This window comes from Argiope bruennichi, chromosome 11, assembly GCF_947563725.1.
Source record: "Argiope bruennichi chromosome 11, qqArgBrue1.1, whole genome shotgun sequence".
NCBI classification, from domain to species: Eukaryota; Metazoa; Arthropoda; class Arachnida; order Araneae; family Araneidae; genus Argiope; species Argiope bruennichi.
Window position 1 is genome coordinate 84,612,228 of NC_079161.1, and position 26,535 is coordinate 84,638,762.

Here is a 26,535-nt window from a genome sequence, read left to right on the forward strand (position 1 = left end):
AGTAAAATAACCCATATTTAGTAATTAATATATTAAGTTCCATGCTTCTGGGCTAAAATTGACAAAGCTTTGAATTTCACTATTTTAAAGTGATTCCACCATCTCTTTGAACAATCACTGCCCATTGATTAGTGAATCTTCTGCTAGACAGTCATTGAAATGATCTAAAACATTCAAAGCTTCAGAAACTGGTCTATTTCAGTAACAGAAGTGTGGAATTTTCTCTAAATATTAGTGTATCCACCATATTAAAATACATCTAATAGGATTAAGATAATATATAAAAATGTAACTTCACTATGCATTCTAATTATATTTGATGACTTAAACAATGTAAAATATAATCCTTTACATAATTTAAAACAACTTTCATACTGGAAATTCATATATTGGTAACAGCTAGTAATTAGCTACTGGTCCAAGATTAGAGTGGGTACCATCTATATAAATCTTGCAGAATAATATCATAATTAATTGCCAGCTTTAGAAATTAAAAAGTGTGAACTGAAAGAATCATAACTCTAAAAATAAATACAGAATTAATTATTAGCAAATTGCAACTTGTTTTTCAGAAGGTGTTTTCGTGTGGAATAAAATTAAAGTTTTAAGACCTACACGTGATTTTGAAAACCGTGAATCACTGCATTATAACAATTATATGCTAACTGCAATGCAATTTTTTAAAGAATTTTAATATATTGATCCTGAAATTGTGCTTACATTAAGGCACCTTCTTGAAGTCCACAATGTCTTATTAAAACTTCATCATCAGTCTATAATCTAATGTCAAGAAATACATTTAGAAAAGAAAAGCTGACAATCTTGCATTCCCATTCTCTCAAAGAGTTTAACATTTGAATGCACTGCATCTCAGACAATTAAAAGGTGACCAAAATTTGTCATAGTCGCATTATCTTCTCTTATAATTAGCACTTGCCATAATGCATTATATATATATATAATAGATGTATTAACCACAATCCAATGGCAAACTTTTGGCTTGATTATATGCCACTGGCAAATATAATGAACTTTAAGCAGTAGTTATTAACAGTGAAAGAACCAAAATGCACCAACCTATATGTAGCTTCTAATTTACGAGAAGAAAATAAGAATCTGTTTATGCTTTAACACAAAGTTTACATGAAGAAAATCGTATTTTTATCAATGAATCACCACTCTTTCACCATTAATGAATAAGTACCATTTTAATAACAATTAGAATGGGCCTGGTTACAATAAACAAGAAATTTTTGATTATTAATCACTGATGCGCTGTTAATATACAAGTTTCATTAAAACTTTTTTAATTACACACAAAGAATTATAGAATCAAGTTTTTTAGCTTTCCAAACAGTATTTTTCTCTTTTCTACAGAGCTTCAAAGGGACAATTTATATTTATTCCCAAAATTTTCACTAAAAATTTCAAAATAAAGAAGCAAATAATAAATGCAAAATTTATTTTCATAAAAAACTTACTTATTTGCTGCATCATGTATATGAGGAGATGCCTGTTCCACTAAAAGGCATGAAAACTGCAACAACAAAATTCGCACTGCATCTGAAGTTCTGAAGGGGTTGTCAGAGTCTATTACTTTATTGATAAAAACACTCATAACATTTTCATTTAAGTCTTGATCAGGTGCAGGAGGTCCACCGATTAACCTCTCACCTTCTCCTCTTTCAAAAGCAACAGCAAAAGATGGAATTAATATATACTGAAGAATTTTAGCTTTAAGGTCTTGTGGAAAAGTGTCATCACAAAATAACTCCACAAATTTGAAGAAAGCCATACGTTTCCAATCCACAGTGTAGTTGTTGGCAACCGTATTTTCCAAAAAGTCTCTCAAAAACTCAAAATCTGGAATAAATCGACCTGTAAATGCCCTGAGGAGTTGAAACAGAAGCTCAATTTCACTTGGATGGTGTTTAACAAAATTCAGCAAACATTTAGCAAGAAGTTTAGGTTCTTTCCATTGAGTATAGTCAACAGTGTCTGCTTTCAAATGGCGTTCTTGGAAATCTTTAGATATCCAAACTTTTCTGAGGCAAGCAACAAGTTGATGCTGCTCAGACAACCATTGGTCATCCAACTTAGTCAGCAAGCTTACAATTCTGATAGCTTGATATTGAATCTCGTGAACAGAAATACCAGTACTGGAGGCACCCGATTGATTTGATCGGAAAAACATTGACACTAGCTTAGAAGGATTCTGTTGTAGAACCTCCCGAAAAGGTCTTCCATGATCGCCCTTTAATAAATACTGAAAGAAAAAAATATATATAAATATATATATATATATATTATCATTGTTCCTAAGCTAATTTGATCGATGGTAATTTAACCATTAACAGACAAAGCATAATATTACAAAAAAAATTGAAATCTGCTATCACAAATTTCAAGCTGTCATTTGAGAACATTATAATTTTATTTTTTAAGTAATGCGGTATCAAACAGACAGAATAAAAGGAGTTGAAGTGGAACTTGGAGCTCATTTTACAATAGACATTTACCATGAGAACATCTCCATTTCGCATTTTTACAGAAGATAATAATTATTTAAAAAAACAAAAACGATGCTTTAAAAAAATAAAAATATGGCTTGAATATAATTTTTAATTATCTAAAAGAACTTTTAACACTTAAAAATGCTAATTTTTATGTTCAAAAGAAGAAGAAAATAGAAAGTGCAAAAAGATTTGAGCGAAGAAAATTTATTAAGATTTAAACAAAGGAAAATATCTCTATATATAATAGTCTAATATTAGAAGGACAATAGTTGTATAAATTGCTACCTCTCAAAAGGAAATTTCAAAGACTGTGGTTCAATACTTCAAATAGTAAATTAAAAAAATAAAAAGGGATAGATAGATATTTGAATATTATTGCAAAATTCATTTATTCATATTTTAAATTTATTCACAAAAAGCATACCATAAAATTCATTTTGCATTGTAGAATTAAAAATTTTATCAATATTTATCATCAAATAAAATGTATAATAAAATAAAATCTCTACTAATAATGAATATTTCACAAAATTGATTTTCACATCAATTTAAAGTTGATTTTTTAAAAAAATTATACCAATTTAAATGTTGTGCAAAGTTTTCTTGAGTTTCAAAAATTAAAAAAAAAAAAAAAATTAACCTAATTTTCAAAAAAAAAAAAAAAGATTTCATTTTTGCTCAAAAATTTGAACTGGTTTCATTTTTTATTAAATATTTAATAACATAATTTTTAAATTATTCCGAGTTAAGGAAAAAGGATTCTCTTTAAAATTTTGTAAGTTAACAGGATTAAAATAAATAAGTAATGATACCAAAAAAAAAAAAAAAAAAAACCAGAAAATTACAATTATTTTCTTATAGCACTGTGATATTGTTCATTAGTAAGGTTCATGTATACAATAAACAAAACACACGAGTCTTAAAATAACATGGCTTTAATACCAATGGCAATTTAACGTTTAAAAACAGTTTTTCAATAAAATCATGGATATGGAATAGGATTTAATAGAAGTTAAATACAACCAATATCCCAGCAAATCAGCAAGTTACCAAAGACGGTTAATAAACTACGAAAAGAATAAGCAAATTTCTTTACCTCTAAAAATCGAGTAACTTGTTCATTTTGAAGATTTTCATCCGACAGAAGAAGCTCCATAGTCTGAGCTGGATATCTACGCAAAAATTTAATGAGTGGCTCGCGATAGGGACTTCCCGCTTCCATCATTAAATTCTTTTCAGTATTCAGGACAATGCCAATCAAGGGCTCAATAAATTTGGTGCTAGCAGCTGGTATCTGAAAAATAAAAAAGAGGGGGATATAGTGGGAAAATTATGATATTTCACATATAAGCCTAATATGCATAGTAATATAGCCTGCATAGTATAAGGAAATTAAAAACATGGTTGTGTTAGATATTACATAAATAATAGATACTTATCAAGTATTTAGTATTGATTCATCACCAGAATATGTGCTGAATTCGTGCATAATATGCGCTGAATATGAATGTAAGATAACTTTAAATTGTTGCATAGTTACATTTTTAAGCAACGAAACAAGCTAATTACATAACTGTTAAGATGTAATAAAATAATCAAAAATTTGAAATATTTCTAATTGAAATGTTATTGTAAACTTCTTACGCAAATATCCAGGTAATTCTTTATTCTTTTGTTTTAAATTCTTTAAGTAAGACAAACATATTTTTAAATATTCCAGTATTAAATTTACAACAAATTAATGCAAAAAACAGAATTAAAATCCATATTCTTATATAATGAAAAAATTTTTGTTCTCAGATTAGATTTGAAATATTGATCACATTTTTTAAAAGTTTTAAAATTAAAAATACCAACAATCCCTTTCAAACTAAGATTTCTTTAAAAAAAAAAAAAAAAAAAAAAAAGTCAGAAAATGTTTACAAATAAATAATACAGATTAGTTAAATAAATATACATAAATTTCATAAAACAGAAATTGTCCTTCTTTAATATTAAAATTTTAATTCTTACCTGATGAAATATATTAATAATTCCCACACATATCTTCACTTCAGTAACGACTGCTGTTCGCTCGTTTTCTTTCACAGTCGCTTCAGCGACTTCCAAACATTTATGCAGGTGGGTCAATAATTGATCACAAAGTTTGTCATTGAATAATTTTGGAAATAACAGAGTAAGATAGCTCAAGTGTTGAATAACTGATAAGCTCAGAGATCTGTAATCCCCCAGTTTTAGGAGCAGAGGACGAATAGTAGTATGAACCTTGAAAATAAATAATGCAATGGAGTGTATCATACTTTTTATTATACAAATCTGAAATTACTTATACTATATACTTACTAATTCTACTTAGATTTTAATCATTTAACTCATTGAGGACTGTACAGAAATCTGAAAGGACTTGCACAGTTTTGGGAAACTTGTATGCTCTAAACATTCCTCATAACTTTGTTATTTATGAAGCAATAACAGATTGGATACGCAAAATGAGAAAACTCGTGAATGGTTCTAAATGTATTAATATTCCACGAAAATGCTGCACAGCGAAGAATTAGTGAATTGCATTTTTACTGTCCAACTATTTATTCATTTCGAAAGAATTTTTTAAAGGATTAAGTGAAAATGCTTTCTTCTTGATTTTCTTGTGTACTTTTGTAAATAGCACACTTAGTACCGTTTCATTTATAATTATGGAAAATGGCCCCAAATAAAAAACACTCTTTTGACTGATTTGGTTCAGAATTACATATAGATCTGACTGTAGGATACTAAACTGTAGGATAGAAAACTGTATATACTAAAACATTTTAACAAAAAAACTTTTTTTATGTGGCGTTGTTGACTGTAACAATAGTGTATGCACAAAAAATAAACTGAAAACAATAAAGGAAAGAGGGGGGGGGACTAATAAAATGGTTACAAGCAAAAAAAAAATGAGTTTTTGCTCTGCTTATTATGTTTCTGAATTATCATATTAATATACAAAGGGAAAGACAGACAAATTTTTGATGGACCTGACCTAAAATCTGATACAAATCAACACTGTTGGTGATAAGATTATAAGACAAATTTTGTATATCTAGCTTATTGAACTGTTACGTCATGGCATGCAAGAGCACCACCTACAACAATTATGATCTTGAACATTTGAATGCTGTAACCCGTTCAGAATGGTTGCACAAAATAAAACCTTAATAACTAAAACGTCATCCGTATTTTCTACTGCTATACATCCATTCTTAATTGACGATAACACTGGTCAAAATCAAGCCGGAGCAAATACAGCTCTGAAAAGAATAGAAATTTTTAGTGCCGAAAAATCAGCTTCCAAGGACATTAACGCAATGGAATTAGAAATGAAACTAAGGAAACTTGGAAGCACAACTGGACAAGATATCCAAACAATATTGTGGTATTGAAACATCGGAAGATACAGAAACCATCCTAGAAGATATTGATCAAATAAATATACGGATTGAAGAAACAGAGGTAGGTCTGAAAATGCTATTAAATTCAATTAAAAATGAATTGAAAACAAACCCTGTTTCAAAGGATAACAGTAACTAAAATCCGAATTCCGGAAATTCCATAACCAGAATTTTCTGAAAAAATAGCTGATTTTGCAAATTTTAAAATATTATTTGTTAATTTAATTAGCAACAATGAGCAATTAAGTGATTCTCAAAAGCTGTATTATCTCCGTACATGTTTAAGAGGTGAAGCTAAATTATTAGAATCATCTAGTGATAACTTTCACTCACTCTTTAAAGTATTATCAGATAGTTATGAAAATCAATGTCAATTGATAGACTCTCATACACTAGAAATAATAAATTGAGAAAATTCGTAGCGAATCTGCTAAAGAACTGTGTGCTTTAATGGACTGCATTAATAAAAACATCAAAGCGTTAAAGGTTCTTAAATTCGAACAAAATAAGCTATCTGATTTAATGCTAGTACAGACAGATCATTCTACAGAAAGTAGACAAAGAGACAATTCGAGCCCTCTCTAAATACGGCAGAAATTCCTACATTTGAAAATTTGATGAAATTTCTAGAAAAGTGAAGCCCATTCTTAGAAAGTATTAACCGTATTCCGAGTAAATACGAACGTATCTAAAAGAGCGAAAACACTTATAGTTAACAATAAAAATTCCAATGCTAAAGCTTGTATTTTATGTATATTCAGACATGTTCTCTAAATAATTCAAATTATATATGTAAACATAATTTTGGAGATGTGTGGCAGAAAAGAAAAAAACGTTTGATATTTTAACTTTGATTTATTTTACCACGTGAAACATATGCACAAAAGGGAAGCTTGTTCAAATTGCGATATAAGAGAAATGTGAGCAAAATTTTCCCCTTCAGTGATTTTACAATAAGATCCTGATACAGATTTCTTTCCCAGGTGACGATTTAGGCAAGGGAATCTTGGAAACATTTGCAAAAGATGTGCAGGTGTTATTTTTATCCCTTAGCTCCCAATGTGAAAATCAATGGAATTAAAGATCCTGTTAACTTATGTTAGAAATAAAAAATGGGGAATTGGATAAGGAGACATTTTAGAATAAAATTAACATAGGTTAAGTTAAGATAAAAATTAAGAAATTAATTACATACAATTTTAAGAATATAGTTACATTCTCAGGACACAATATTCCCCGCCCCCTCCCAAATGCAGTCCAGCATAGCAATGAATCCTGAGAATTTAACAAAGCTGCTGGTTTTGAATAATATACTAAAATAATATTCACTTGATATAAGAGTAAGTAATGGCAATTCCTTACAGTTATAAATAATATTCTAAATTATTTGAACATTCAGAAAGAGCAATGTAGGGAGGAAAAAAAATTGCAAATTCTATTGTAGCATGTTTAAATGATAATTAATTAAAAACTGCATGCTTACCATGTCAATATCAATTTCGTATTTGGAGATAATATCCTTTATACATTGATAACCAACTTCTTGCAATTCTGGTGTAGTCGAGCTAAGAGCTTTATACAAATGTTGGAATATATCCATTCTCTTATCTGGCATGTAGTGACAAGCTGCCAGTAAGCGTAGCATGGCTTTACGTATAGGAATGAGACTGCTCATATTTTTGTAACAAGGTAATTTCAACAGAGTTGCATCATCATATTCACAGAGCATGATAAGTTCATCAAAAAACGTTTTGTGCTCCGCATTAGACAAATCTGAAAAATAAATAAATTACAACATGGAATCAAACACTTTATGTATAAAATATATGAAAACCAATACAGAAGGGGGGGGGCATGGAATTGTACAATTCACAATTATTTAAAATGTACCACAGTGAAAATTTCAAAATGGTGATAACCGAAAAAAGTTGTAGAGACTTTGGAGGAGAAATTATGTTCTATACAGCGGATAGACTCTGGCGTAACAGCAACCAAAGCTGCTTCTATGATCCATCGAGCTGTGTTCACATGCTACTAGGCTTGAGATAAATGGAGGGTATAATACTCAATAAGAAGTAAGAAAATATGCATTAAAACAGTAAGTTCTGTTGTAAATATTTTGTCTTCTGTTATTGGTGGGCAAAGAAATGAGCTCAAAGAACTTCGACCTATCCAATTTTTTTGTTATCCGGCCTAACCTTCTAACCACATTAGGCCAGAATTGTATACGTGAATGTCCTTCATTTTCTCGTTTTTTTTTTTTTTTTTTTTTTTTTTTTTTTGTGAATTATCCATATATTTGATTACCTATGTCAGGTTAGGCCCCAATTAATCTAGATAATCAGAGTTTGTCTATTAAACATGAATATATAGCTTTTATTATAACATGCAAATACATTCCATAAACTTACCATATGAAAACAATCGAGGTTCCAAAGTAATACAAAATGTATTTCCATCCAATAACCCTATCTGACAAATGACAGGCTGATGTCGAAGCACATGTTTTCGAAGAGGAACATAATCTAAAAGTAGATCTTTGTGAGGTTCGATTATTTGAGTCACGGTCTTGTTTTGAGCTTCAGCAATTACTTTTAAAGAGTGCATTGCCTGGAGGGGGAAAAGAAACAATTTTAGAATAAAAGTAAAATTAATTATATAAAGAAAAAGAATTATTGATGAAAGATGATTGATTATTGTTCAATATTTGTAAAAATTGGAGAGAAAAAATGCATTCATTTTCAGAAAGATGATTTAATTATGTTATAAAATAAATAAAAAAGTTAAAATATTAATTGTTTTATAATAAAATGATTTTAATCACACAGACAAGTAATAAATAAAAAATTATACATTAACAAAATAAGTCATGATTAGACATTTGTAAACATCTGAGAAAAGGGTGCATAGTCAATCTTTACATTAAAAATAAGCACTTAATCAGTATTTTTTAAGCACCTCTAGAGAAAAAAAAGTAACTAACATTGAAATGAAGTTGTTGATTATAGAATTGTATGTTACAAAGAGAATTAAGCGTTAACTAAGTAACTCAATTTTAGACATAAAATAACATTAAAAAATTGCTGAATATCTTTCACCAATATTGAAAATTAAATTATTAAAAATGTTTTTTTATGCCAATTTTGTTTGAAAAATTTTATAAAAGCACTTTTATTGCATATCTAAAATTATTTCATTACACTAAAAACATTATTATTACAAAAAATTATTTAACCACTACTTTATTAACATTTCAGTTCCTTGAAAAAGGTTACAAAAAAAAGTTAAATAAATCTCGGATATAAAAATCATGCAAATTTTATTAAACTTGCACATAAAAAATCTGTTCTTTTACGAAATTTCAATTAAAAACTTTCAGTTCATTCACTTTTTTTAATACTTTTCCCCAAATGATTAGATTTAGATAGCAATGAAAAGTTTGGTCTGCTGAACAAATGTATTTAGCTTTATATCCAATTTCAGCACTTTCCTATCCTAAAAGAATTTTTTTTTTTTTTCTGTGAGGATATCAAGAAATTAGATTATTAGTTTATTAGTCATTTGAAACTATTTCTTTAGCCATCTGTTCATCAAAAAACATCTAACATTTTGAACAAGTTGGTATGATATTTCTAATTCTTTTTTTATGCATTTTTCCTTCACCTTTAATGCAAAACTTTTATTAAAGTAGGATGAAATAATACTACAAATAACACATAAACATAATTCTATATTATAGCATTTTAAATAAATATAAAAAGTTCAGGTTATATATAAATATTTTATTTTTATATTGTTATATAAAATTAATAGATTCATACAGCATTAAGATAAAAGATTTTCTCGTACAAACTGTTCTTTAAACAACAAAATGATAAACTTATTATGAATTCTCCATCTTAATTTATTCAACACCAAGATACCTTAACATCATTCAAAATATAAATTTAACAACACAAAAGAAGTTGCTATCCTTCCCTTTCTCCTCTCAAAAAAGAGTTTTCTTATCAACATACTTGCTCCCTGACGCAACTGTTCGGCTGTGTGACTTGTCTTGTAAGTTCTTGAACAACTTCATTCACTGCTTTAGTTTGAAGTTCTTTTTCATCTTCATCAATGTCATCTCCGCAAGGCTTGCAAAACTGTTTCAACATTATTTCCAAATTGTTTCTGAAAAATATTGTTACAAAATAAGAAAATAATGTAATGGTTAAGTACATTACTATTACTAGCACATGAATTCTGTAGAGAAAAGAGAAACAATTTCTACAAATAATAAAAATGTATGTATTTTGGCACTCTATAGTGTCAAGATTTGATTTATAGCTGCCAAAATTCTGGCTTATATATCTTGGAAGGTAATATGTGCATCTTACATGATTTCTATAACATTCTTGTTACATTTAATTAAAAATTAAAATTTCAGAAGTTTTTTTTTGGGGGGGGGGCAACTTTAACGATTTTTTAAAATACTTTCTAAGCAATTCCCCAGAAATTCAAACTTTTCATCATCATCAAATCTAAATATGAAGTTTTCTATTTAAATTTAGAAAACATATGAATGGCAAATTCACATAGATAGGTTCATCTACAAAATGAAGAGAACTGATATAAGACATTTAAAATAACGAGATGAATAAACTAAAATACATAATGTCGATACTTTGACAGAATCATGAGTAGGAAATCATGCTTAAACTTAAATAAAATTAAATATCACCAATATAGGCAAAGAACCAGATGTTGCAAAAGGCAACTAATAGAAATGATGAAAGCCAATCTGTTGATGACCTCCAGAAAAAATAATTAAACTTGCAGCTAAACAAACCTGTACATATGAACATATTTTGGATGCAGAAAATCTCATTCTGCCCCCCCCCCCCCTATTCTTCTATCCAAATTTTAGTTTAGGTTTTAATTATTTAAAAATTAAGCTCAAAATGTTAGACTTGGGCCACTTTTTTCTGTTATTGCCAATTATATTAATATTTGTATTATACAATAATTAGTCTTTTTAAATTTCAGTGAAACATCATGAAACTTGCAAAGTCATTCATTTTTTTTCCCCTCAAAGAAGAAGAAAGTGCTAGAATATAGAAAACTATAAAAGGATGTACAGGAAGTTCGGAGAGATGAAAAGTCCGATAATGGAAAAGTTTAAGGATCCCCTTCCCCCTTTGAAATTTTTCTTATAACTATACAAACTTTTCAGATTTGACATAATTATCTGTTAAATATTCTTTAATATTGGTTAAGTTACAGAAAATTTCTTTACACCACTTTACTTTAAAATTAAACACATTAACTGCAATTTAAGAGATATCTTGTAGGAAACTGCTTAAAATTAACCACTTAACTGTTTTGCCCGAGTGCCATATGTGCATCGATTTATCGAATTTTGATAGTTGCAAGCAAAAAAATAAGCCATTCATGATGATTATAATTCAATATTAAAATCACTTCAAATACAAAGATAAGTCAAGTATGCAATGGATTTCTATTTGAATCAAAATAAGAAAATATTCCCAAAATAGAAGGTGTCATCTTATTAGATAGTAAAGAAAATGAAACAGTTAAGGGGTTAAATATCTAAATTTCTCTGGCATTGAATGGGTTAAAAATGCAAACTATTATTTAATATAAATTAATAGAATTTATTGTAGATTTGAAGACCATAGGAAAATAAATAATCAGATTTATATAAGTAGGATTTTAAAAGTAGGATTTTATGTAAATCAAGAACTTGAATCAACATCTGTTTGAAAAAGACAATTACATCTCATAATACAGCAAATACAAAATTAAGTAAATAGAAAATACTACTTTTAATCATGCATGATGTCTTTCTTCAGTAACATTTTCAAAACATACATTTTATAATTTTAAAGAAATTATAACATTTCACAAGAGCAACTATTAAAATTTCATTTCCCACATTACATTAGCCCAGAATAAAATAATTAAACACTCACTTAGCCATATCAACTGCTCCACTAGATACTTCACCAGTAAGATCCATCATTACAAAAAGTAATGCTTTTAAGAAACTGTACATGTGAGCATATACCCATCTGGGATGGCATTTGTCAAATAAAGATTTAATGGCAACACATCTGAAAAGTGAAATTAGAATAAATAATAATAATAAAAAGTCTTTTGACATTTAAATGCATTTGTAATGGGAAATATATATTATATAAGGACACTTCACCACTGCTTAACTTGGAAAAAATTGTATGATAATAATTTTTCAATTTGAGGACAAATCCTGTCCCAAGTAATGAAAAGTTCATAATTTTAATTGCAAATATCTCTGCCAATTTTACAGATATCACCCAAGAAACATTTTTCCTGTGTTTTTATTATGATATTATATACATTTTTCTAATTGGACTTTATGCAATTTCCTTATTTAGTAACTAGGAACTAAATATATTAAGCTAGTCTCTTTACTGTGAGCACATGTTATCCTTCCTTAGTTATACGAAATGCTGCTTTGAATTTAAAGAGCTTAAAACGACTTTAGGATTTTACTGATCTTCCTGTATAATTAATGAAATAAAATATAGGCATTTATACATAAAACTTTTCCAATCCTATTAATTTTCCATATGTCTAATTTATTGACACAGAAATAAAAAATACTTAAATGATTCCCTGCAATTACTGTTTTGAAAATTTGGGAATTGATGAATAAAAACTTTTGGTAAGCAAATTCAGTAAATTATCTGTCAGAAAGTCAACTATCAACAGAAAATGTTTTTTATGCTATTTTTATTTACATTAGGGTGATCTATACAGAATTATAACCTAATAAATAACAAATTTTTGTATTTACAAACTTGTTGGTTTACATTAAAAAAAAAAAAAAAAAAAAGACCAATTAGGTTTTTTTTTTGGGGGGGGGGGTAAAATACATTTTTAAAAAAAATTGCAGTTAACAATAGCAATTAAACAATAATTTAAAATAACATCCCAGGATAATTACAATACTTGTTAAGTTTGATGTTTTTAATAATTTCTAATGAAGTTTAGTAAATAAATGTTGTTTATTTTTGAAAAATCTGATGAAATTAGTTTCATATATGTATCTAAAAATGCAGAATATATTAGTTTTTGACGGGTGAAAAATAACAAGAAATTCACATTTATAAACAAAGCATATTAAAAAACATAGGAGTAAAATAAAACTTTTAAATGCATTCCAGGTATTCAAAAAGAACCATGCTAGGGAAGCTACAGAGGAAATATTCCTACCAAATTATTCTGTAAATGAAACAAAATCACGTGGTAACTTATAATTAATTATGGAAATAAAATTGATATTAAAATGTGATTTTTGAGATTTATTATCAAGCTGGATTTATACTAAGAAATTTTTTTTTACATTAAAATTTTTATAACTGCATTTATTTCAACCTATGATAATGTCAAATGTTTTAATTTAAAATCAATTATTTCATGCTTGAATTAACTTTTAGATCATTCTTCTAATCTTTTTCTGTGTTTATAAAATTACAAACACAGCAACAGTGTCGACAGTTGCTTTTTTAAAAGCAATTTTGCATTGTTTTTGCATAAAGATTAAAAAGAAATAGATAATTAAATGATATAATGAATTAAATGATGAACAATCTATTGTCAGTTTGATGCAAAGACCCCCACCACCACCAACTCTTGGATTGTGCATCACTCCAAAATTTAATAATCTGAAGTCCCTGAACAAAATAATTCATCTTTATCAGACAGTCATTCATGCATTTCTTATTCTAATGACTAAGTATAATTTTAAACCTTCCTTCATAAAGTTAGGCAGAAAGAAGGAATGCTAAAATTGTGGTAAAATATTAATTAAATAATTTCAGAATTGATTTTTAATCAGGAAATAGTTACTTACCCTCCAAGTTTAGCATACCAAGCCCTATCATAACAGAGTGCACACATTTTTTCAGCTAAATATTCATATAAAGGTAGAGAACAAGCCTGAAAATATGAAAAGAATTTTAAATGAAAGCAAAATGATGTAAATAAATTCTGAAAATGTAATAAAAGGGGGAAAGCCTACCTAATACATGGTAACTATCATAAAATATTACTGAAATTTCAGCTTCTGTACCCCCCCCCCTCCCCCAAAAAATGAATAAAAATTATAAAAGTCCAAAATATAATCACCAGGGTTATGATAAATGGGGGGATAGGAAGAATGAAAAATCCTAATTGTTTTCTGGTACCATATTTGTACCAGTCCCTAATTACCAGCAAAATTTTTTAAAAATCTGCTGCAATAGCATCTGCACCAACCATGAGGGAAAAGATAACGAGTAAGTTATAAAACATTTTATTCAAGACTCTCATTTATGATCCTCTGCACTAATATCCCCCTCCATAACCTGCACACCATGCAATGTTTGTTTACAAATGATAGGACACTTTTATGTATTATCTTTACTAATAATGAAGGTGTGTGTGTGTGTGCACGTGTTGGTGCTCTAAAGGCCAGGTAATCTGAGCTACAACTTTATTTTCAATAATTTCGAGAGTGGAAATGTGCAATATGGAAATTGAAATTAGCAGCTTTTTGAGATTATAATTCAAATTTTATTTAGTTAAAAATCAAGTTGAATCGTATCGTTTCACCACCATAATTTCCAAACAAATAATTTTTTAAAAAAATTAATTTTGAGGTGTTGAAAAATTTTTTTAATTATTTTAATTTCACCAATATAATAATCAATATTTATTATTATTATTATTTTTATTTTTGACAATTTTTAAAAATATTTTGTACGATATTTCCAACAACATATTAAGTTGTTGCCTTGAAATTCAAAATGTTTCTATTGTTTCATCAAATATTTAATTGGGTGATTTTTGTCAATAATTGAAAGCTAAAAAGAAGGATTCTGTTTAATGTGTCTTTTACAAAAAAAAAAAAAAAAAAAATCATGACAAAATTTTACAATTTAGTATATAAATTAAATGGACATTTTTAATAATCTTAGGATGTTATGGGGCTGATCCCGTTAGAGAGGATAATGAATAGAACATATATAAGTAAACTCGAATTGATGTAGCCATGATCATGGAACTGTAATATGTAAATGATTTATTTGAAATCAAATATAACCAACATTACCAGCAAACCAGCTGGTTGCCTGAAATGACTAGCAAGCAATAATGTTAAAAACGTTATATAAATAATATATATCTTAATATATATAAATTACGTGTCACGTTGTTTGTCCGCGATGGACTCCTAAACTGCTTAACCGATTTTAATCAAATTTGCACACCGTGTGCAGTTTGATCTAACTTAAAAGATAGGATGGCCCTTTTTTTGAATTTTTAATTAGAATTTTAATTATTAATTAAAAACTAACTTTACCGCCAAAAAAATCTTTTCATTTTCCCCACCGCCAAAAAAACTAACTTTCCCGCCAAAAAAAATCTTTTCATTTTCCCCACCGCCAAATAAGTACCACCAACGATGTGCTTCGTGCCCGATGTAGGGGTGGAACGCCGCCAAATTAGTACGGCTTCAGTTTTTTCCCCAACAGTCATGAGGCTAGGCTGATTATTTGAAAAGATTCTATTTATTTTCTTAATGTTTGATGCATTTAAAATGAAACATTGTTCATTAATCTTTCTGGTCATGATGAATCTGAGAATATTTTGTTGACAAATTCTTGAGATATTACATAAATTAAGAAAGATATTCTTTAGTGCCCATAAAGTTTAAACGCTCAGTGACTCTGTTATCAGTAATCATATTATAAAAAAATGCTTTGTTTCAGCAAAATATATTATTATATTAATTGCGGATTAATTCTTTCCACTTTAATTTAAAGCATAAATTCTACGAGAGCTAACAGAAAATTAGAGCGATACATATTACGTTATGACTGAAGGCCTTTATATTATTATGAGTGATGACTGAAGACCTTTATAATATTATGAGTGAATTATATGACTATCAAAATTTGAAGTTTTAAAATATTTTGATAAAGAATCTATTAAAGTAGGAAATGCGTAAAATATTTAATTATTAAAATTTAAACGAACATTAAGATTGGCGAACCGACTGGTCGCCAAAGGCGGCTAGTATATATATATACACACACACACAACACACACATAAACACAGCATTTCATAACCTTCTTGAATAAAATTAGTGCTGAAAAATATAAACTTACATTCAATTCAACTTATGTCAGTTTGAAGAAAATTCAATGGTAAACTGAAACAGACCTGTACCTCCATATTTGTAACAAGTAGAAAATCTTTTTAAAAAATGTTTTAAATATAATTAAAAGAAACTAACCCTTCGCTTGGAGTTATGGACTATAGTAGCAGTTTCAATCATGATCATTAGAGCCAAGCCACCAGGCTTGCACAATTCCTTTTCTTCATGGCCCATAACAGCAGCAATGGCATCAACTAACACTAAAGGATCCATTCCTTGATGCCTCACTTGCCTTGAATTCACAAACGGCCCTGATTGTTGACTAATAGCAACTAAGGTGTAATGTCGAACAAGATTAACCATAAAAGGAACAACAGTTGTGCGGAGTTCCTTAATAGCTGAAGCCACTGTTAGGAGTAAATACATAAAAGAAATAGATTGATTGATTTTGTTAAACAATTATCAATAGAAACAAGCCACAAATACAATGCAAAAATAATTTTATAAAGTTATATTAGCACCTTTACAGGGTGTTCTTTTAATTATGATCCCAAAACTAATTTCTAAACCAAAAGAGACAGGCTTATACATCCGATAAAAATAATTTAAGCCATTCACCAGTGATTATTCAACATTTGAATCTTCCTAAAATGCAAGGTGTCAGAATTTTACAAAAGAACAACTTCCTACATTACAGCCATCACCGCCAAAACTTATTGGGATTTCTTTTTATATTCCACATGTTTGAAGGATTAAACAATATAAAGAATTATGTTTTATGCTGTTTGAATCAATAAATGCACTGGTGGAAAAATTATAATGTTCAAACTTCTGTACAGTCCCTGGACTGATGAGTCATACATTTAATCAAATACTCATTTTTATGGAAAAAAAATCCCACTTTTCTATTACCAAAACTGATCAAGTTATGAACATCCCTATTTCAGACCATTCCAATGGCAGCCTTGAGAAAATTCCACTACTCAAAGGTCTGTGCTACCTACTAGGCAACCATTGATTGGCCTAGAACAATGAAATTCAAAGTAGCATATAGGGCTAATTTTAATTGCAAAAGATTGGAATTCTTCTTTGCTAAAAATATACATCAAAAATATTCCTATCAATTACATCTTTCTAAATATGATCGATAGAAACAGGCAGCCATATAAGAATTTACACTTCATAATCTTTAAGTGCATTTGTTGACTCAAATATCATAATGATTTTTCACATCATTTAGAGCACTTCTCCAACTGGAAGTATATGTCCAATAGTTTTAAAATTAATTTGTGCCAAGGTTAGAACAAACAGAATATATAACAGGAAAATTTTATTTTTATAACTTCTTATTTGTTATGAAGTCTTGGTTATTAAAAATAAGGCATTCAACAGGTTTAAACTTTCAGTTTCAATATTTAACGTAAGTTAAAAGTTTAATTAAAACATTAAAAACTATAAAACCTGATTTTATTTTTTAAAAACAATTTTCAAAAAATTTCACAATATTAAATAAATAAGAGCAATTTTGTAAATGTATTAAAAAAAACAATAAATGTATTATAAAACAACATAAAAAAACAAAAATTCTTCATTGCATAATGGCAACAAGGAATATTACTGATTCCCAGAGAGACTAGAAAGAGCAAGAAATTCTATCTTTTTAGTTATATTATCAACATATTTTGAGCCCACTGAGAACCAGATGCTGTCAATATAATATCTGCTGTCTGTAGTTCAACAGATAATTTTTCAAAACTTATGAAATTGACACTTTGATAATAAAATTCTGTCCCAAGAAAATATTTAGCTCTTTCCTGTGACTGATGGAAAGGGCTCTCTTGCATGCTTAAATAATGTAAATAGATGAACTAATAAGCAGGAATATCACATTTGATAAACTCCTTAAAAGCATTTCTATCATGTTACAACTTTCAAATTAATTATTAATATATATTAAGATATAAATTCAATTTACATGCATTTTTTAAAAGTAATTTTTAAGTTGCTTAAAAAGGAGCTTAAACGTGAATTAATTTTTTTTTTAAACTAAAGAATACATATTTTAACTTATAAGCAGCACGAATCATTAGTCTTTCTTTGCAGCTTAAAGTATAATTACTGTATTTTTAACTGTCGGATACTAAATTATAGACACAAATAACATTGAGTATTATAAGATATTAAATTCACAAAGAGGGGGGGATAAATTCCTTGCATTTTTAAATGACTGCTGGCTTTTCAACCTGTTTTTGCTTTTTATTCTATAATAAGCACCCATGCTACATTCTTTTAATGCCTATGATTTAGAATCAAGTAAAAAAATCTTTATGAATTCTTCAATCAATAAACTTGCATCAAATTAATTGGAATAAAAGGATTTTTGGGTTTTACACCAATCACAATCTTTACTGATACATTTATATGGTATAACAAGACCCCCCCCCACATACATAATTTATTAAATTATTTTTGTGGAAAAGTTATTCCAGTTATATATCCAAATCTTAAAAATATCCCCACAGTAAAAAATACTAATTTTTATGAGGAACAGACAAGAAAAACTCAAACAATTAATTTTTATTAATTTTATAATTATTTATTTCCATAATATCACATATTTATAGAAAAAAAAAAAAAAAAAGGTACAAACCAAACATTCCAGTTAAAGCCAATTCATGAACTTTTCTGGATTCGCTATCAGGACAAAAATAATAAACACCTGCAAGTGATGGAATTTCACCAGAAACGAAACTAGAATAAAAAATTCATAAGAAAATATTACACAACAATAATTGCAATAAATTACTTGCCCTAAATATGTATATATATATCAACACACTTCAATCTGAGATTAATGGTATTTAAAGGCCTTTATCTAAAACTGATTTATATTCAAGGATATTATAAGAAAAATTACGATGCAACATAAACATTTTTTTTTTTAAAAATACATAATTTAATTACATTGTAAATAAATCTGTTAGTTCATTATTGAAACTACTAATTTGATTTCTCAGACTTTTTACATTATAAAAAATTCAGAATTTTAGATTTTATTTAAAAATAACAAGGAAATTGATCAATATAAATTCTCCAGGACAACAAAAAAATTTCTAAATTTAAATAGCCAACATTTTAGTTTTTATATAATAGTAAAAAACTTGTGTTCAACCCGAGATCCAGAAAGTAAAAACATTTAAAATTGATTTTTAGTTTCAAATATGTATAATGAACATATACCTAGGATGACAAAATAGTTGCATCACATTCTTCTTATCATTATCTAGCTCAATATTGGCAGAGAGAAAAGCTTTGATGACTTTCCAGCACTGTTTCCTGTAAAACTCATTTGTGGTAGTTGTTTTAAGAGCAGTACATGCAGTTTCAATAACCTGTAATAAAATAATCAGAATTTAATGATACTCAATATTAAAATACAGGAGCAGCATTTTTATCTTGAAGAAAAATGTTTTAAAATGGTATTTTTGCAAAATCCTCAACATCCTCATGATCCTTAACAGTTGTAAGCCCAGTGTAACACTGCCTCTTAAGTTCATCACCAATTCAGCCATCTAAAAGAATTTTCTTTCTTTATAGCCATATGGATCTTTCTCTTTTCATCTGGTGTCAATGACAGTACAATTCATATATTGTCCACATTCTAAGTATACGTCCAATCCATGCACAACAGCGGTTATTTTTTTATATATAATTTTTAGCAACAACAACAAAAAAAAGTTTAGCAAAAGTTTTATTATATAATGGATACTTGAAATTTTATATAGACAATATATTTTAAGAACCTTTATAAGGTAAGTAGCCTAGAAAATATTTAATTTCTGTTCCTTTGATTTTGTAAATTTCCAAGCCACTTATATATAAAAAAAAGATTGCTAAAAAATTTATTAAACATACTGGTTATATTTCAGACGATCTAGAATCTACGCATTTATTAAACGAATGAGAAGTCCTTTGGATTCTAGTTTTTATTATCTTGTCTTTATCTGAAAAGTTAATAAGTCATGAAAAGAGGGAAAAAATGTTTTTACCACTTAAGGAAATTTTGCTGAAAGTTTCTTAATATTTTTTTAAGAATAAACAAGGAGCATAAATAAAAAATATCGAGCTAATTTGATGCCAAAATATTACAGTTATAAAAAAACTCATAGTAGTCCTTTACAGATTTTCACAGTAGTCACTAATGTTTATATATGAATGTTCTAGTTCTTTAAGATGAAAAACAAAGCAAAATTAAGAGTAAATTTTCATTGTACATTTTTCAAATAAAATTTCATAGACATCAAAATTGAAAATTTTCACAAAAACGACAAAATCAATTTCTATTACTTTTGCCTACTAAAAAAAAATTTTTTTTCTTTATAACCACTTTCATTTTAAAATTTCCTAATGTAATATATCCATTAATTCATAATAGAAAAATCTAACCAAAGCATTCTAAAAAAAAAAAAAAAAAATCATATTTTAACTACTGTGCTTTAAGAAAAAATTTATAAAACTTGAACAATTTTAAATTTTAATGAAAGTCATTCCAGTAATAAAATTTTTTATGCTTAAAATGTTCAATTTGATTGGTCATAATATCAACTATAATTCTACATCAAAAATAGCATTATTACCATGGAACCTATAAAGTTAATTTGACTAGTTTTTAAATGTTCAAGAAAGATACTAAAATTGTTGTCTTCCAATGAATGTTTTAAATCTATGATTGCTTATTGCTCTTATCAATAATACAAATTTGCAAATTTTTATGTATAATCCACCTGGCACTTTCACAAGGATTTGAAATGAAATAATTGGATTGAAACTGGTTTCTTTTCCCATGATGTGGATTAGATATGTTTGCTTATATGACTGAAACAACTCTACTGTTTGATAGGTTTTCTCCCTTAAATATTGGTTATTTACATATATTCAATTTCAAATTTTTTAAAAATGGTAACAAGTATAAATCCTTCCTTGAACAAAGCTTCCAAATATTTTTCCTTTTTTTAAAATTACTATACAAGCAGGTTGATTTTTATCATTGTTGATTAGATATAGCAAAATTTCATCAAATGCCACAATATTTTTCAATTTTATATTTAGAACTATGCACCGAGCTCCACATTTAACTACATGTCTAAGAAAAAGAGGAAAACTTTTAAGGGTTTCTGAAAATGGCCATTGTTTACCATTTTATTTACAACTAAAACAAAGCAATTTAATGACTTTGCAAATTTTCAGTTATCTTCAGAAATCATATTCTTTTTGCGAACAAGTTTTTGAAATTCTTTTTTCTCAGTACATTGTAAATTTTATGTGTTTATTTTGATTTTCAATATACTGATTCCATGATTTTTACAGTATGCTTTAACAACAGAATAGGAATATTTGTCCTAGAAACACACAATCTATTTGTTTAATTAAAAATGACATTTTGTTATTAAAAGAAACATTCTAGTAACTGATTCCAATTCTTTACAAATAATTACTAAAAAGATTAAAGGTTTTAAGCTAAGGGATCCTTTATTCACTTTAAAAAACATTTTAAAAAATATAATATAAGTAACACTCTGTAATATGCAAGACAATGAAAATAGCCAATAAAAATCTCGCCGATTTTCTCTAAACTATTAAAGATAGAACTATATTTTTTCTATAGACAGGAAAAAAAAGTACAATTGATTTTCTTCTTAACCCTTTATTTACCGAATTATGTTGCCATCAATTTTTCAACTTCATTATTGGACCAGTAGTTAAATTTTCTTGCAGAATAACCCCAGGGAATCCAAGAAAAATATTTTAATTAATAGGAATATCTATCTTAATTCATTGAATTAAATATTTTTAATTCTTACTTTTAGCTTCTATTAACTTCTTCCTATTTGGGTTACATTCTCCGTGTTCTTCAGAATACCATCAGCAAAATTTGTCATATTACGAAAATACAAGCCAGATTTAAATGGTACTTTTAAGTACCGTCAGTAAATAAAGGGTTAAGCCGCCAAGAATTCAAAAGTGACATCAAAAATTGAATTTAAAAAAAAAATCCCCTCACACACCAGCAAGCTGAGAAAAGAAAGGAAAACTATTGAAAAATAAATATATTTGTAATATTACATTCCCTAATTCATTACTACTAATAATAATAAAGAAATCATACCTTTCCAATTGGCAAAGATATATTCATTTTATGTTCTTGAAAATGAACAGCTATGCAAGGGCCAGCACTTTCACGATTGTAATAATCCAACTAAAAAAAAAAAAGATATACTAATGAAAGACAAATAAAAAGCATTTTTCTGAAATATGTCTTGATTTGGAATGGACTAGCTGATAATCTTCAACCAATCTTGCTATTCTCAGTTCAAAAAAAAAAAAGGGGGGGGGGGGCATGTTATTCTCAACTACCCTGTCTGCACTTTTCAAAAGTTAAGACAGTCAATTCTAACAACAAATCTGAGCCACATATTCTCTAAATGATTTTTAAACATTTACCCATAGTGATCATTTAAGTGAAAAACAAAGTGCCAATTATGATAATCTATTTTTCACTTCAACTTCCATGAACAATTCCCTTTTGTCATGATTAAATAAATCCATTCTCTTTACTAATTAAAATATTTTTGAAAGCTTCACTTTTTTTTCTTAATTCTATATGTTTTTCTTCAAAAAGTAAATATTTATTACTCTGATTTGAATTGTCTGTGATCTTTCTATAAAGACCACTGCTGCACCATTTTTGTACACAAAAGGTCATTAAATTTCAAGGGAAATATAAAGTTTAATAATTAAATTACAAATAAATAAAAGTCCCAGTTAAAGTGTTTGCAAACCACAATGCAATTTGAAACAATATATAAGCAATGCTGTCTAGTTTGTACCCACAAAGCAAATAAAATGTATTACAATGCATAAATAGATGAATGTAGTAAACTAAAACTCCAGTTTAAAGATATTAAATTACTTAGGAACTTGACAATAAACAGTTTGCTTAAACTTCCCATTCAAATCCTTATGGGAAAGGAAGAGGAGTATTTCAAATATGGGTATGAAAAGTTATAGAATACTAAGTAGGACCTTATTTCATTAAAAGGCAGAAAAAATAGTGGCTCAGCCTAATTAAAAGCCCCATTGCAAATGACAGGTTACACCTCTTAATGAGAAATAATGATTAATTGCCATTTATAAGAGTAGCTGTTATGCAACAGCTACACAGTCTGAAGTTATAATTCATGGTGACCAAGTAATTAAACATCTCTAAATGCCAAGGTAAGGTAGAGAAATTTTTTGCTGTTATTTACATTCATAAATATATTGAAAGATAAAAATAGTAATTAAAATTTTCTATCATAATAATTTTCAGCTTTAAAAGAATTTGGAAATACAGAATTTTAAGTTTAATTGAATAAAATGCTACAGATATAAAAGTCTAAAATTAATAAGAAAAATATGCTGCTTTAAATGCCAGACATTGGGTCACAGACCCAGAATTTCTAAAATCATAGACCATTAAAAAAACAAACAGAGCATTTGCTGTAAAGTTTTTATATTTAAGAAATATTCATTAATGCATAATAATTTATATATTCTTTAAAATAAAAAAAGACTTGAGAAAATGTTTCTCTTAAAAATCAGATGATTCTTACAAACTGAAATAATGTCATTCATCAAATCATGCAATAACTCGGGTATTTCTTAAATTAAGCATACTACAAAGCACAATTATGTTTCAAATGCATAAGTAATTTCTAGAGGATTATACTTTCTTTAATCACAATTTTATGCAAATAATAATGGTTACTTATTTATAATATTTAAGAACTTTACTACATGACATAAATAAGAAGCAAGACTGATTTTGATACATTATAAAATAATTTAACTTAAAAAAAAACTTTTTTAAAAAATAATTTCAATAAATAAATAAAAATTAAATAAACAAGCAGAGCAGAACACTCAAGAATGCAACAATTGTACAATAAAATTTCAAAATAAATAGTGTAAATCAGATCTAACATGCCTATAGATGGAAAAATTTTTTTAAAAAAATAGAAACCTTGTATTGCTTTTTACATAATTATTAGATTTAATACTTTCCACAGCAGTTAAGTGGATAAATTAATTAAGAAACTTAAAAATTATTCCCAAACAATCTTTGATCACAAATTATAAATATACTTAAAGTCAATTCAGAGACAACTTTTTCATTTCAACTCAACTTCATAGCAAACATTTTAACACTATGTTAGCAAGAAATTTTAAGGACTAATATAAAAATAAAATTAAAAATTTTCAATAATTTAACTTTTACTATAGCCAAACAAAGAATAGGGGCCAAAAAGAAAGAAATTTCGAAGTATCATAAAAACAAATAATAAAAAAAAATATTCAATGCTGCAAATTCTTTAATTTATTATTCTGATATGTTTACTAATAATAAAAATGTTGACACTCTACAGGTCAGACCATTTGCTCTACCAAAATTGTTACATATATGTTACACTACTTGAAAATTTTAAAAACTGTCTTTTTCATGATAAAAATTTAATACTTAAGCAAATTTTTGCTGAATTTTGGCAAACTTTTTAAATATATGTTTTTATTTAATCTCCAACAACAGATTACACTGTCACTGATCACTTGATTTGCTTCCATTGTTGACAGTTAAAGAAAGATTTTATATAATATCTGTATAGTTGACAAGACATATAAAAAAATGAAAATAGAATACAGCAAAATTTACCAAACAGATAAACCATACATTTTAATTTTTTATAGCCCCATTAAAAAGTTTCATGCAAAACGAATGGATAATTAAAATAACACAATTTGAATGATTGGCAATTTCACAGATATGAAGTTATATCTAAAATTTTAACTGAGAATAAAGATAACTATTATCTCTAAAGTTAATGTTAAAATGTTAAAGCTTTAACTACCAAGAGCTTTTTATTTCTTAGTTTGTATTTCTTAGTTTGTATTGCTCATAAGACCGAAAATTAGGCAAATAGGTAAAATTCTAAAATGTTCATAAGGATGAGAATTCAAATAAAACATTTTTAAATGTTGTAACCTTCTAAATACCAAAATTAATTAAATACGACCAATCTGCTGTGAAAATTTCATAATATTCAATATTTAAGTTTATATTATGGTTAATATTTTCTGCATGGTCGATATGTACTGACCAATGATGTAAAACATTACGATATTTGACAACAAAAACCATAACAAAAATAAACAAATTAAATTAACTTCTTTCCAGATTTCAATGAGGACCTTTCATTTCTTTTCTATTACAAAAGTGCTAAGACTTCATATTAGGACCTGGCAGCCATAAGGTTGCAATTATTAAAATTTTGAAAAAATTATAACATTGTATAACAAACCTTTTGTGGTTCTATCATCATTTTTCGATTTCCTCCTCCAAATTTTCCGAGGACTCTGAATGCTACCTGGGCAATACTATCTACAGGGTTTCTCAAAGTTCGCCAAAGAGCTTGCATCAATTCTGCTCTCACAGGTTGTATATGGTCATACAAGAATTCTGGCTGCAAATTGTCAACACACAATTCAAGCGTTCGTAATCCCTAGGAAAGAAATAAATATAAATTATATGAAATATTTCAATATAATGCCCCAATCTAAAAATGTTGCATTCACAATACAAATAAATGATGAAGTTAAAAAAAAAAGGCATAACCATTGCAAATAACTATGAAAATTTCAATATCGTAATTGATATTGAAAAAATTTTGCGGATGACAATTATTATGTTATTACGCCCTAATCCTTTGTTCTGAAATTATTAGATAAAATCAAGAACTCTCAATAAAGAGAAAAGTAAAGACAGTTTATGCAGGTCAAAATGACCTAGCAGATTTTAGGTATCACCTGAAAACTGTTAAACCTGATTTTATTTCCAGTTAAAGTGAGTAGATTGTCTTTCTGGAAAGCCTTTAAGGTCTAGAACTGGCTCAAAATTGTCTTTTGGCTAGAGAATTAAATTAGTACAAAACACATTGATCTGCAAGTCTTCCAATATTGGTAGCAAGACTACATTTTGCAGAAATGCTCAGAATCTTTTAATTGGTGTTTTTCGGCTTTAACCCATTAGACAGCCGGTAGATAAAATAAATGTATGATGAATGCCCATCTGTAAGATGAATTTAAGACTCAAACAGAGACAAGTGTATAGCATGTATTTATTCTATAACAGTACCCTTTTAGGCATAGGCACAGGTTTAGGGGGGGGGGACTTCATAAAATAATGGATTGTGCCAAACATTGAAAATACAAATAAATGATTAACTGGACAAAGAATGAATAAATTTATAATAAAAGATATTCAAAATATTGTAGATTTATTACATAAAAAATTAATCTCAAAAATGATAA

General features: G+C 27.6%; 1 protein-coding gene across 3 annotated transcripts in view; it reads right to left on the reverse strand.

Annotated features, from left to right (window-relative positions):
- Positions 1–26,535, reverse strand: part of LOC129956456 (transformation/transcription domain-associated protein-like) — a 123,916-nt gene that overhangs the window by 61,399 nt on the left and 35,982 nt on the right. For all 3 annotated transcript variants that reach the window (XM_056068343.1, XM_056068342.1, XM_056068341.1), the window contains 13 exons: positions 25,527–25,727; positions 22,298–22,387; positions 19,372–19,523; positions 18,782–18,882; positions 16,270–16,538; positions 13,845–13,930; positions 11,920–12,060; positions 9,964–10,117; positions 8,359–8,557; positions 7,431–7,720; positions 4,530–4,781; positions 3,613–3,810; positions 1,482–2,266 (listed from right to left, as the gene is read on the reverse strand). In XM_056068343.1, the coding sequence (XP_055924318.1) occupies positions 1,482–2,266; positions 3,613–3,810; positions 4,530–4,781; positions 7,431–7,720; positions 8,359–8,557; positions 9,964–10,117; positions 11,920–12,060; positions 13,845–13,930; positions 16,270–16,538; positions 18,782–18,882; positions 19,372–19,523; positions 22,298–22,387; positions 25,527–25,727 (2,918 nt within the window). The remainder of the gene's footprint in view (positions 1–1,481; positions 2,267–3,612; positions 3,811–4,529; positions 4,782–7,430; positions 7,721–8,358; positions 8,558–9,963; positions 10,118–11,919; positions 12,061–13,844; positions 13,931–16,269; positions 16,539–18,781; positions 18,883–19,371; positions 19,524–22,297; positions 22,388–25,526; positions 25,728–26,535) is intronic.